General features: G+C 53.1%; 2 protein-coding genes across 2 annotated transcripts; both read right to left on the bottom strand.

Annotated features, from left to right (window-relative positions):
• Nucleotides 1-2,093: 2,093 nt before the first annotated feature.
• On the bottom strand, nt 2,094-7,861 carry LOC108495077 (alpha-1-acid glycoprotein 8-like). Its single transcript, XM_017810352.1, has 6 exons — nt 6,842-7,861; nt 6,189-6,331; nt 5,503-5,576; nt 4,594-4,704; nt 3,723-3,826; nt 2,094-2,244 (listed from the first exon to the last, which is right to left on the bottom strand). The coding sequence occupies exons 1-6, from the start codon at nt 7,244-7,246 to the stop codon at nt 2,128-2,130; spliced, it is 954 nt and encodes a 317-aa protein (XP_017665841.1). The 5' UTR covers nt 7,247-7,861; the 3' UTR covers nt 2,094-2,127.
• A 121-nt stretch (nt 7,862-7,982) lies between these two features.
• On the bottom strand, nt 7,983-10,370 carry LOC108495078 (alpha-1-acid glycoprotein 2-like). Its single transcript, XM_017810353.1, has 6 exons — nt 10,204-10,370; nt 9,409-9,551; nt 9,114-9,184; nt 8,731-8,835; nt 8,394-8,494; nt 7,983-8,190 (listed from the first exon to the last, which is right to left on the bottom strand). Exons 1-6 carry the CDS (start codon nt 10,312-10,314, stop codon nt 8,131-8,133), a joined length of 591 nt encoding a protein of 196 aa, XP_017665842.1. The 5' UTR covers nt 10,315-10,370; the 3' UTR covers nt 7,983-8,130.
• Nucleotides 10,371-11,131: the final 761 nt, after the last annotated feature.

The following is an 11,131-nucleotide window of genomic DNA, read 5'->3' as shown; positions in this document are numbered from 1 at the left end:
CTGGGATAATTCTCACCAAGGTCACCAACACTGGGAAGGATTCTCCCTTTGAGGACCTGGGAGGATGGAATTCTTAAATGCAAAGACAACAAGACCAAAGCTAATGCTGGTGGTGATGAGTCAGGGATGTTCAGACACTGTTTACCTGTCTCTGAGTGTTGCTGGACTTTGCTCATCTCTGCAGTATCCATAACACTCTGTTCAGAGAAGTAAATTTCCCAGAAAAATTGAAAGCTCTGCAGTCCAATTATCCCCTTGGAAGAACCTGGCTTACAGGGTTCTCAAAAGAAAGGCCTTGTACAATTTTTTTCTTAAATAACAACCCAACCAGGAGCTAACCCTGAAGGTCATTCAGGAGCCATAGCTGGTAGTGCAGGTGGCCTCTGATTTGGTTAACAAAACTTGCTGCGGGGGCCAGACTGGATTTGTTGGTTCCTTACATCTCTGACTGTAATTCAAGGCTTTATTCAGCTATAAATCCACTCATAAAGTCTGGGTCCTTGTAATCTGAGCTCTCCAACAGTGTCAGCTTCAGTCAGCTGAGACTGTTATCGATGCACTCTTGGACTGCAGCGCTGAAGGCTGCTCCCAGCATCCCCTCAGCACCCCTGCCCTCTCCTACCCCAAACTGGGATGGGGGGTTATGTTTCATGTCACAAGGTGATAAAAAGGTGTCTGAAGCAAGGGCTGGCTGGATACCTGTGCTCTGAGACCAGGAGGGAATCAGCTGGATTTATTTCTTAGCATAGAGAAGAAGAGTCTCAGGGGGCACCTTCTTGCTCTCTACAACTCCCTGACAGGAGGGTGGAGCCAGGGGGGCTTTGGCCTCTTCTCCCAGGTAACAAGTGACAGGACAAGAGGAAACTGGCTCAGACTGTGCCAGGGGAGGTTCACGTTGGACATTAGGAGGACTTTCTTCACAGAAAGGTTGGTCAGGCATTGGAAGGGGCTGCCCAGGAAGGTGGTGGAGTCCCCATCCCTGGAGGTGTCCAAGGAAGGACTGGATGTGACACTCAGTGCTCTGGGCTGGGTGACAAGGTGGGGATCGGGCACAGGTTGGACTCAATGATCTTGGAGGTCTTTCCCAACCTTAATGATTCTGTGATCTTGTAAAATTCATTTTTTGCTACAGGAATCTGTCCAAAGACTCGACACTGAAACACTGCCCAGTAAAGGCTGGACAGGGACAGGGCACCCTGGAGCTGCAGTGGGAGGAATGGGGCCCACTGCTGCCTTCCCTCCAGCTTTGCTCATTTTCTTCCTTTTTAAGGAAGAGAGATATTTTCAGTGCTTAATTACTAGGTTAGAGCAGAGACTGAACTACTCTCCAGACACGCAGCAACAGCAGTCTCTTGTTAAACTCCTCCACTTACACAAATGCAGTGACAGTGCTGTCCTCCCTTTGGGGCTGGGGGTGGGATAAGGGATGAGTGAGGTGCCTGACAAGTGCAGGGGTGTACCAGAGGCACAGAGAGAAATTTCAACCTTGGCACTTGTACCTTCCCACCTCCACGGTGCTGAGCTTACTGGGAAATTAGAAAACATGGCCCTTTCTCTGGAAAAGTAAAAATCCAGCCTGGGTTGGGCCAGCACCCCCTCCCTCTGGCAGGAGGGTTATTTGTCAGTGTCATTGTGTGCAAACCTTGCTGTGGATGGACATTATTGGGGAGCACTTGTCAGATCCAAAGGGTTTGGGCAGGAACTTCTGCCCCATCTGGGCTACCTGGTGGTCAAACTGCTGTCAAGGGAATTGGGTGGTTTCTTCTAGTTAAGCACCCTCTTCCCCAGGCTGTACGGGTAAAGAGGTTTCCAGCCTTCTGTATATCCCACTTGCTCCTCAAAGGCTTGGCATGTTATTTAACATAGTTAGTGATTGCCCTCTCCTGGTTGGCCTCTCTTACTGCTCCATTTCAGTGCTGCCTTTCTGGCAGAGCTCTCTTCCAAGCTTGGTGTAAAGCTCCAGGATGACTCTTCCCAGCTCCCAGCTGAATGACACACAAGGTGAACTGGATGCCCAATTTCTTTTAGCAAGCCCCACTTCTGACCTCTTCAGAACCCTCTGCTCTCCAAAAGCTCAGCAACAAAATGCATGGAATTTGAAGAAAACATTTATTGCTTGAAGTGGGGTCAGTTCCCCACACTCCCAGGCCGGGGGGTACCTGGAGGAGGTGATGCTGTGCCCTCAGCCACGGGCTCCGTGTGTGGGGTGTTGCCTTTTTCTATTTCTTTTGTTTGACACAGCTCCTGTCCAAACAACAATAACAGGATAAGTGAAAATGCCAAGGCACCAACAGGAGAGAATTTACTGAAGAAAGGAGTATTTTCCTTTCCCTTTTTAGCTGATCATAAGTCTAAGAGGGGCTAAGGAAGCTCTGGGCTTCCCCAGGCACAGACACTGCCCAGGTGCTGCTGGTGACATTTTCCAGGTGTGTGCTGGAAAGAAGAAACCAAGTTTCTGGGGCAAAGCTGTGCTATACTGGGGGTTCAGTAAATGAGTGCTGAAGGAAAAGGGGACTCAAACTTCTGGTGAAATAAGTAAAATCCTTGTGCTACCCAGGCATTTGCTATAAGTTAAGGTCTATTAGTGCCTGGGGCTGGTGGAGGGGTATGTGAGTCTGCTCTGATGCTCTGTTCACATCCATCTCCTTCACCCTGATGACAAAGGTCCCCAAAATATTTTCTGTGTTTGTTTAATCAGTTTTTTACTCCTTGGATGCAGTGTCCTACCTTGGCTGGGCACAAAACCCTTCTCTGACAACACCAATTGCACCACAGCTTGTAAGGACAGCCAATTTTCTCTTACTGCACTCACTTTGCCTTTCTCTAACCTTCCTTCACCTTGTCCAAAGTTAAATGTGACCCAAATGCCTCTGCAACTCCCAGTCCACAGCTGCCTGTGGTTAGTGTGGGGGAGCTGGGCTCTTCCTCCCAGGTGCTGCTTGTTGCCTAAATGGGAAAGGAGACCTGGCCCTGCCACAGCAAGAGGGTTTCACTCCCTGCCTTTGTCCCTGTCCCCAGTTCCCCTGAACTGTGGGGGACAGTTTTAAAAAAGGCATCTTAAGGCTGGATGGGTGTTGGAGACAATGCTGGATCCAGCCTGGCTGCCTGGTGTGGGGTTTTGGGCACCTCTGAAAGCTCAGAGCCTCCTGAGGTGGAACAGCAGGATGGAACAGGATGGAACAGAAAAAGGTAGGATATTTTTCACCTTCACTTTTCAAGCTGACTTGGGGACTGGGTCATTTGCAGGATAAAATGTCCTAAATAAGGTGGCAGAGGCAAGGGCTGGGTCTGGTTAATGTTCTGGTGAAAAACCTAAAGGAAAAATCTCTGATGCACTGGCCCCTCCTGACCCTTGCTGCAGCTCCTGGGGGCAGCTGGTCTCTGCTGGGGGTTGGGGGGGGGGCAAAATCAGGAGTTTCGAGGCAAAATGAGGAATTTCAGGGCAAAGATCCCAGTGCCTGTGGGAGGCAGTGGGAGGCAGTTACCAGGTTTCCCTGGAGATGCTCGGGTGCAGGTATTTGCTTTCAGGAGTCACCTGTCTGCAGGGGGATGTTATTTTAAACCTCCATTTAAGCGAACCTGTGGTTATTTAGTCCCCTAAATCCTTTCCACCACCTCGAAAACGCCTCTCCAAGACCCCAGTTTGGCAGCTGGGGGTACAGCCTGGGGTGGGGGCTGTGCTGGCTCTGCTGACCCGTGCCCACCCACGGACACCCACGTACTGTTTTCCAGGGTGCATAAATGATCTCCTCTTCCCTCAGCCCCAGGCACTTGGCGTGGTGCTCGAATTCCTCACGGTCAGCTGTGCTCACGCTCAGGTTCCGGGCTGGAAGAGGAGAAGCATTTGCCAGGAGTTAAATATGGACTGGTGGCCTTAGGATGGTCCTTTGTGATGTCCCTGCCCTTGCTGCCTCCTTTCCCCACCAGTGCTTGCTGTGGATGTGGTCTCTGCAGGGGTTTCTTGTGCCCATGGTGAACACACATGAACAAAACGAGCCTTGGGTATCACTTTTTTTACTCTCCCAAACTACTCCAGTCCTGTCTGCTTTAAGGGATGGCAGGATAGTCTGACATTCCTGGGGTGTTGGGAGGGTCCAAGGCTGAGTATGGAGGCAGTTTTCTACCTGTATCTTCAAACTCCCTTAATCAATTGCTTTGCAGCCTGGATGGGCAATGGGGAGCCTTATCAGGGTCTAAAAGTGCTTTATGAGGTTGTGGGTAGATCTGATCAGCTTTGCCTGTGCTGGCACTGCAAAGCCACGTGCTCTGCCCTGGGAGGTAAGCACTGAAACATCATGGTTGGCTTGAAAATATTGAGATTTTACAATGATATCGATGCTGAGTTGTATTTGCTTCCTGTTCTTTGAATATTTATGGCCTAAGTGGGTTTGGTCTTTAACTTGTTCTTTCTGTTCTGCCAAGAGATGTGGGATTTAATGGGCTTTGTAAATGCTCCTGTGACCCCTGGAGCGCTGGTCTCAGGAAAGTTTCACTGTTGGTGAAACCAAGCTGTTGTTGTGGTTTCAGTTGATAATTTTATGTGTGTGTTTCGGTGTCACATGACAAAGTTACTTTGGGAAGGAGTTTGCGTACCGTAGAGATACAGTCCCACATATGTCCTTTCCCTCTGCAGTTGGTACTGGATGAGTAAAAGGTCTTCAGAGGTGAGGTTCATCAGTGTCCCCACAGTTTCCTGGGTCTTGGCTTGGAGAGAACAGCCAAAATATTCACACTTTTAGTGCTGCAGCAGCAACAAACCCCAGCCCAGGTGTGAGCAGCGCCAGTAGCCCCTGGAATCCAGCCCTCAGCAGTGTGTGAGGACAAATGTCCTGACATGGGGTGACTTGTTTGGTTCTTGGTTTATTTGAATTGTGTTCCTTAAATATGGGGCTGGGGTGTGAAGGAGCCAAAGTCACCCAACTCCTGTCCTGCTTTTGGAATGTGCTGCATGGTGTGGCGTGCTGAGGCTCGGGGTATGAGGGTGTGCCTGACCCCAAGTGCCTGACCTTGCAGCTTGGGGGTCTGCAAAATCGTGGAGAAGCTGCCCCCTGCTCACAGCAGTGCTGCTGTGGCTGGGTCAGTGCAAACTGTAACCCAGGGGGTTGCAATTCCCACCCCGAATGGCTCCCCCTGTTTCCTCTGCAAGGAGGAAGCAATTCAGAATGAGAAGCTCCATTAACTCACTGAAAACTGCCATGAGTGTTCCCTCCTTTCCTCCAGGGATTGTGAAATAACTTCACAAACAAGATGGTGTTCTCCAGCAGGGATGGGGGCTGGTTTGCTCCTGGAACAGCATTGCTCTGTGGGGTTTAGTGTGGCTGGAAGGGGGTGTGTGATCCCCTGGGTGTCCTGGTGTGGGGAGTTGTTTGGAGCCCACTGAGGCTTCAAACAGGCAAAGTGACTCAGGCAGAAAATGCATCAGATGATGTAAAACATGGACATGGGCCCTTTGTGTGTCTCAATCCATGGAAAAACACGGGCTGGGGGATAATGGGTGCTCACCATGCTTCACCAGTGTGGTGTTACCGGTGGCGATTTCCAAGTAGGTGAGGTTGTTGGTGAGACATTGGTCCCCCCTGGAGAGAGAGAGGGAGGGGCAGGGGGTGATGCCATGGGCTTGGAAAGGACCAGCAAAGACCCAGCCCTGCTCCTGAGCCCACACCAGGCACCTGCCACCTCCTTCACTGGGTTAATTGCTCTCACTGTTAAAATTAGGGCATTTCTCCTGTGCATTTTTTCTGCCTTGCCCCCACTCCTTGGTGGTGAGATATTTTCCACCCCAAAATAACTGAAACAACAAATTGCTGCCTGTGTTGGCACAGAAAAAAATCATCCCCTGAAAGTCTGACCTGGCAAGGGAAACACCTTTTGGTGCCTGGCAGAATCAGTGGCTGTGGCACTGGGACCTCTGAAGAGGTCTCCTCCTCCACAGAGGTCTTCTCCTTGCCCACAGGGCTTGGTGTCTGTGAGACCTCTGTGCCCTGCAAAATTCACCCAAACCCGGGGACTGTTGAAATAAATAATTAATTGAAGGGAGTGAGGAAGAGAAGAGATGGGAGAGGATGCACAGAGCAGCCAGGAGAAAGTTTTTTTGGAGAAATCAATCTGAAATTGTGCTCGTATTTTGTACTGAAAGGCTGTGGGGCTGCAGCAGGTGGGAGGGGACGGGTTTGGGGGCAGCATCTTACACGGCCACGTGCTGGGTGATGAGCAGCTCCCGCCCATCCGTGAGGGGCTCCACGTGCAGGTGCCCGTGGTCGATGAGCAGCATCTCCAGGAGGTGCCGGGGGAACTGGGCAGCCCCGGCCACGTACAGCCACGTCCCCAGCAGCTGTGGGGAGAGAGGGGCAGGTGAGGGCTGCTGGGTTTGCAGGGGAGAGCCGTGGGGAGGAGATCCCCACCCTCCCCGTGGCAGAATTGGTATCTCTGTGAGTTCTCCCTCTGGCGCTACATTGGCAGCCAGCGGATGAAACCTTTGCACCGGGGTAAAAAAACAAGCTGCGTGTGGGGATTGGGAAAGATGCTGGCGCCGGCTGTGGGTGCTCTGGGTGGTGCAGCAGGGTCAGGGCAGCCCAAAAAATACCCAGCCACCCTTCTTTCTTTGGAGGTTGCTGTTGGGACTTGCTAGGGTGCCACGAGAAAACCGGGCGATTCGGGGTGTTTTGGAAAGCAAATGTTTCACATTTGTTGCAGGTGTTTCACCGAGGGCACCTTGGCAGATGTGCCGGGAGGGGACAAGGTGGGGTTTCCCCCTTTTCCCAGGGGACAGGGAGGCTTGGCAGAGCACCCACAAATTATTTGTAGGAGCGGGGCAGCCCCCCGGGGCTCGTGTCTCTCCTACCTTGGTGGCCGTGGCGTTGTCAGGGCGCAGGGCTCCGCAGGGGAAGGCGGCCGTGGGCAGCAGCACCGCCAGCCCGAGGGTGACCGCGATCCCGGCCATGGCTCCCGAACCCCGGACAGACGGACACGCTCGCTCGGCTCTTGCAGCCCTGCTGGGAGGGGACAGGATGTGCCCGGGGCTGCCGGCTCCGCACTTGGTGATGCAACCAGCACCTTTTAGGCGCCGACGCTCGCCCTGGCCCTCTGGCTGCAGCCGAGGATAGGTGTGGGCTGCTGGTGATGGGGGCGATGCAGTCCCTGCGTTTAAAACTTCAATCTGCCCTAAGTTTGCCCATTTTCCCCCCCACAAGTGGCCGCTGTAGTTACCCCTAGCTCTGGTAATGACATACTGTGCAGCTCCTCCCATCCCAGCCAAAGCCCAGGGTGGCTTTGAACAGAAGGGAACATGTTTTTGCTATCCTTGCCAAAACCAGCCATAAAAATAGGACTGGTGGGTCCCAGGAGCTCACCCCCATCCTGCTGGACAGATCTGTAGCAGCTCCCTGATTTCCCCTCCCTGTCCCGCTGATGTCCCTGTGCTGCTGGTCAGGGCAGGACCTGCTTCTCTGGCATTATTTCTGTTTACCTTTTCCCCTCTGGTAGCAAAGCCTCCCTGAATCCCTTGGTCTGGCCCTGGGTGATGGTTTTCCCATTGTCTCCCCTTTCCCCTGCTTGGAGACACTCAGGGAAGGTGCGGTGTCACCTTTTGTCACCCCACCCCACTGTAACCCCTGTGCAAGGCCCTGGTGCAGATGGAGCCTTGTGGGATTTGGCTTGAAAATCAAGGGTGGGATGTTCAGGTGCTAAAAGTGTCATGGTGGAGGAGATTAGAGGGGATTGGCTGGTTTGTGTGTCTTCCCATGGGGTTGGGGCTGATGGGTTGGTGCTCACATCCCAACATCCTGAGGCTAGGATCCCCTGATACCACAGAGCTGGTGTGAGAGATGAGCATCTCTGTGCCCACTGCCACATCTGGCCCTGTCTGGGTTTTGTCTGGGGCTTTTCACACCTCTTGGCAGGTTTGGAAATGCAGCACCATTGGCAGGGCGTGCAGGAGGGGGGCCTGCACATGGTGCCAGAGAGGATGGAGCAGGAGCAGCTGGTGCTTGTAACACAGGGGTTTATTTTGGGTACAGATGAGAACAGTGAAACTGGGTGTTTAATCCATGAGATAAAAACAAAGCCTGGATAGGAGCTCCTGAGGCTGCACTGAGCCTGGCTGTGGGAGGATGAGGATGGAGCAGCTGGGGGTTACTCCACCTGTGGATCTGCATCTTCATCTGTTTTCTCCCCAGGCGGGGGACAGGCATCCTACAGGAGAGGGGAGAGTGGCTGTCAGTGCCCCTCTGCCTCAAAACCACAAGGAATGGCTGAGTTGGATGCTTAGGTAGGAGGGGAGATGCACAGAGGGGAAGTTGCAGTGGGGAGCAACACTTATACCCTGCCCAGAACCCCATCCCAACTGGAGGCAGAAGCTGGCCTGGGGCTTGCTCACCCTGAGGAGGGATTGGTACCTCTATTAAAGTGTAGTACACATCCTCCTCGGTGAGGCCCAGACAGTCCAGATGGGATTTGTACTCTTCCAGGTGCTCCTTGCTCACATTGTGTGTCCGTGCTGTCAGAGAAATGGAGAAGGGAGGGAACATAAGGGAGTTTTAGGGGTGCATTGCTCCTGGGTGATCCCCATAGTGCAGATGTGGAATCTGCTGCCTGCCTGCCCCCATCTTTCCCCTCTCTGTATCAGAGGAAAAGGGGCTTTTTGCCCTGCCTGTGAGGGTTGGGGGTGCCTGTGCCCCTTGATTTGTTCCTGGACAAGGCTTTGCCCCACATATCCAGGCAGCATCCACTCACCTGAGAGGCTCAGATTTGGGGAGTCAGTGCCGAGATAGTTCAGGATCAGCAGGTCCTCGTGGCTTTGGATCATTCTGGCCGTGGTAACCACCTCGTCATCATCAACTGGAAGGCATGGAGAGAGTGGGATCACCCCGTGCTGGGGCTCACCCTGGGCAGAGCTGGCAGGGGCAGCTCATCCCCTTTTATCCTTGAGACTCATCCCAGTGGGTCCAGTCTGGTCCCATAGCGCTGCTGTACCCATTGTATGGGGTGGAAGAATTTTTCCCCCCCACCTCCAGACACAATTTTTGGTGTAAAAGAGCTTTTGGTGCCCACTTCTGGGGGAGAGAAGCAGGAGAGTCCCAGGTGCATCCCCTCCCTGTGCTCTGACTGGGCCTCACCGTGCACCAGGGTGGAGTTCTCGTGCCAGACCTGGAGCTTGCTGCTGTTCTTCGTCACACACGTCTTGTTGCTGTGGGGCAGAGAGGTCAGATGGAGCAAAGACCCCTGAGAATTCCCCAAGCAAGCCCAAGGGACTTGGAACTTGAGTGGGACTGCAGAGCTTAAATAAAGGTGGCACAGCTGCTCTCCAGTCCCAAATTTACAAGGGTGCCTCAGCCCAGAGGATGGCACCAGCAGGTAAAAGTGCCCCTGGGGTTGGGGGAGCATGATGAGGGGGTGAATGCCTGTCCTTACTGTCTCATGACTTCGGTGGCATTGAGTTCGTGCTCATGGTCGCCAGGGAAGAGGGAAAAAGCCGAGAATTTCACTTTTCTTAACTCTCGCGTGTGAGGGGGGTGCTTGGTTGCACCGGCGATGTAGTACCATTGTCCCAGGAGCTGCAGAGGGGAGGGAAGTGAGGAAGTTTGGGGCAGCCACACCAGGTTAACCCACGGGCACCACATGAGTGAAAGCAGATGCTGTGTCCTGCCATCCCACTGCCACGAGGACCCCTGGTAGGTGACCACCCTGGGGCAGGATCCAGTCTGGGTGAGGGGTTTTATCCCCTGGGTTCTGTCCCCTCTCTGCCAAAGTGCTGCTGCAGCTCCCAGGATGGCTGGTTCTTTCTGTGGTGGTGTCCCTCCTGCTCGGTGCCCAGTTCTCATTGCTTTCCTCCCATTAAACACTCCCAAGGGACTAAATACTGTTTATGCAGTGAAGGGTTTGCAGATGGAGGCTCGTGATCTGAGTCACCACCACTTGAAGGACTTAAAACAGAGTGACAAGCCACTGGGATGGTGGTGCCCAGCCTGGCTCGCAAGAGGAGATGGAAGGAGGAGCCTCCAAAAGTGCCTGCTCATGAGATTATGGGTGCAGAGCTGCAAGGCTTCACCCCTTCCCTGTGCCCCTGTACAGCAATCTGGATTTTTTTTTTTAAGAAAAGCAGCATGGATAGCCAGCGAGATAAGCATGGAGCTGATGAGTCTATAACCTCTCTCTGGACCTGTAAGGGCTAGGAATGCTGACAGGAAAGGAGAGGGCAGGACTTACCCTGGGGATGGTGGCGTTGTCGAAGGTGATCGGGACAAGCGGGGCGCAGCTGGGGGGCTCGGCGGCGAGGGCCAGGGGCAGCCCCAGGAGGAGGGTGAGGGTGGCCAGCATCTTCTGGCCAGATGGGAGGATGCTCCTGCTCTACCAGGCTGTTGATCAGCTCTGTCCCTTATATACAGCTGCCAGCAAGGCTGGACATTTCCAGAACCAACGTGGTTCCACTGCTGGGCTGTTTGCTCAGGCATGAAGCAATAGCAGGTGGAGGAAGGTCAACTTCCAAAATCTTGGATTTCTCTAATAAAGATGATGAAACCCCACCAACATAATGCTTCACCAATGCAGGCTTTTTTTCCTTCAGAAACTGCAACTAATTTTGTGGGTGTGGAGCACGTGGCAGCTCCAGGTGTGTCTGGAGGCCTTGAGGGCACTGAGGGGACCTGAGGGGACCTGGATGTGGCTTCCCTCCAGAGGGCAAATAAACCTCTGCAGACGTTGATAGCTGGTGGTTGTTGACCCCCAGGCTTCAGTTCACACTGGCCTTGCTCCCTGCCAGGGCATGGGGCTGGCACAGGGGTTCACATGTGCTCTTGGGGGGCAGATACTGGGGGGATTCCGTGGGGAACGGGGCCTTGGGTATGATGCAGGAGACCCACCAGTGCAGTGGGCTCAGGCTTTTAACGAACTACATAACTTCTTCAAATGCAGAATCTCCTCGTTTAACAGTGCCTTAGAGCTCCTCTAATGTTGGCTTTGTATTTAAGTGTGGTGAATGATTTATTAGATGTGTTTGCTTTAGCGTCTGTGGTGCAGCATAACTGGGTTTTTCCCTTCTTTACCCTCTTTTCCTCCCCCTTTTTGCCCTTTCGTGTTGCCTTTTCTTTCCCCTTTTCCTTTTTTTTTCCCCCCCTTTCTCCCTGGCCTTAAAATT

The sequence above is a fragment of the Lepidothrix coronata genome, unplaced genomic scaffold (genome assembly GCF_001604755.1).
Source record: "Lepidothrix coronata isolate B3197 unplaced genomic scaffold, Lepidothrix_coronata-1.0 Scaffold28, whole genome shotgun sequence".
Lineage (NCBI taxonomy): Eukaryota > Metazoa > Chordata > Aves > Passeriformes > Pipridae > Lepidothrix > Lepidothrix coronata.
Note: the sequence above shows the minus strand (reverse complement) of the source record. Positions and strands in the feature narration are given on the sequence as shown.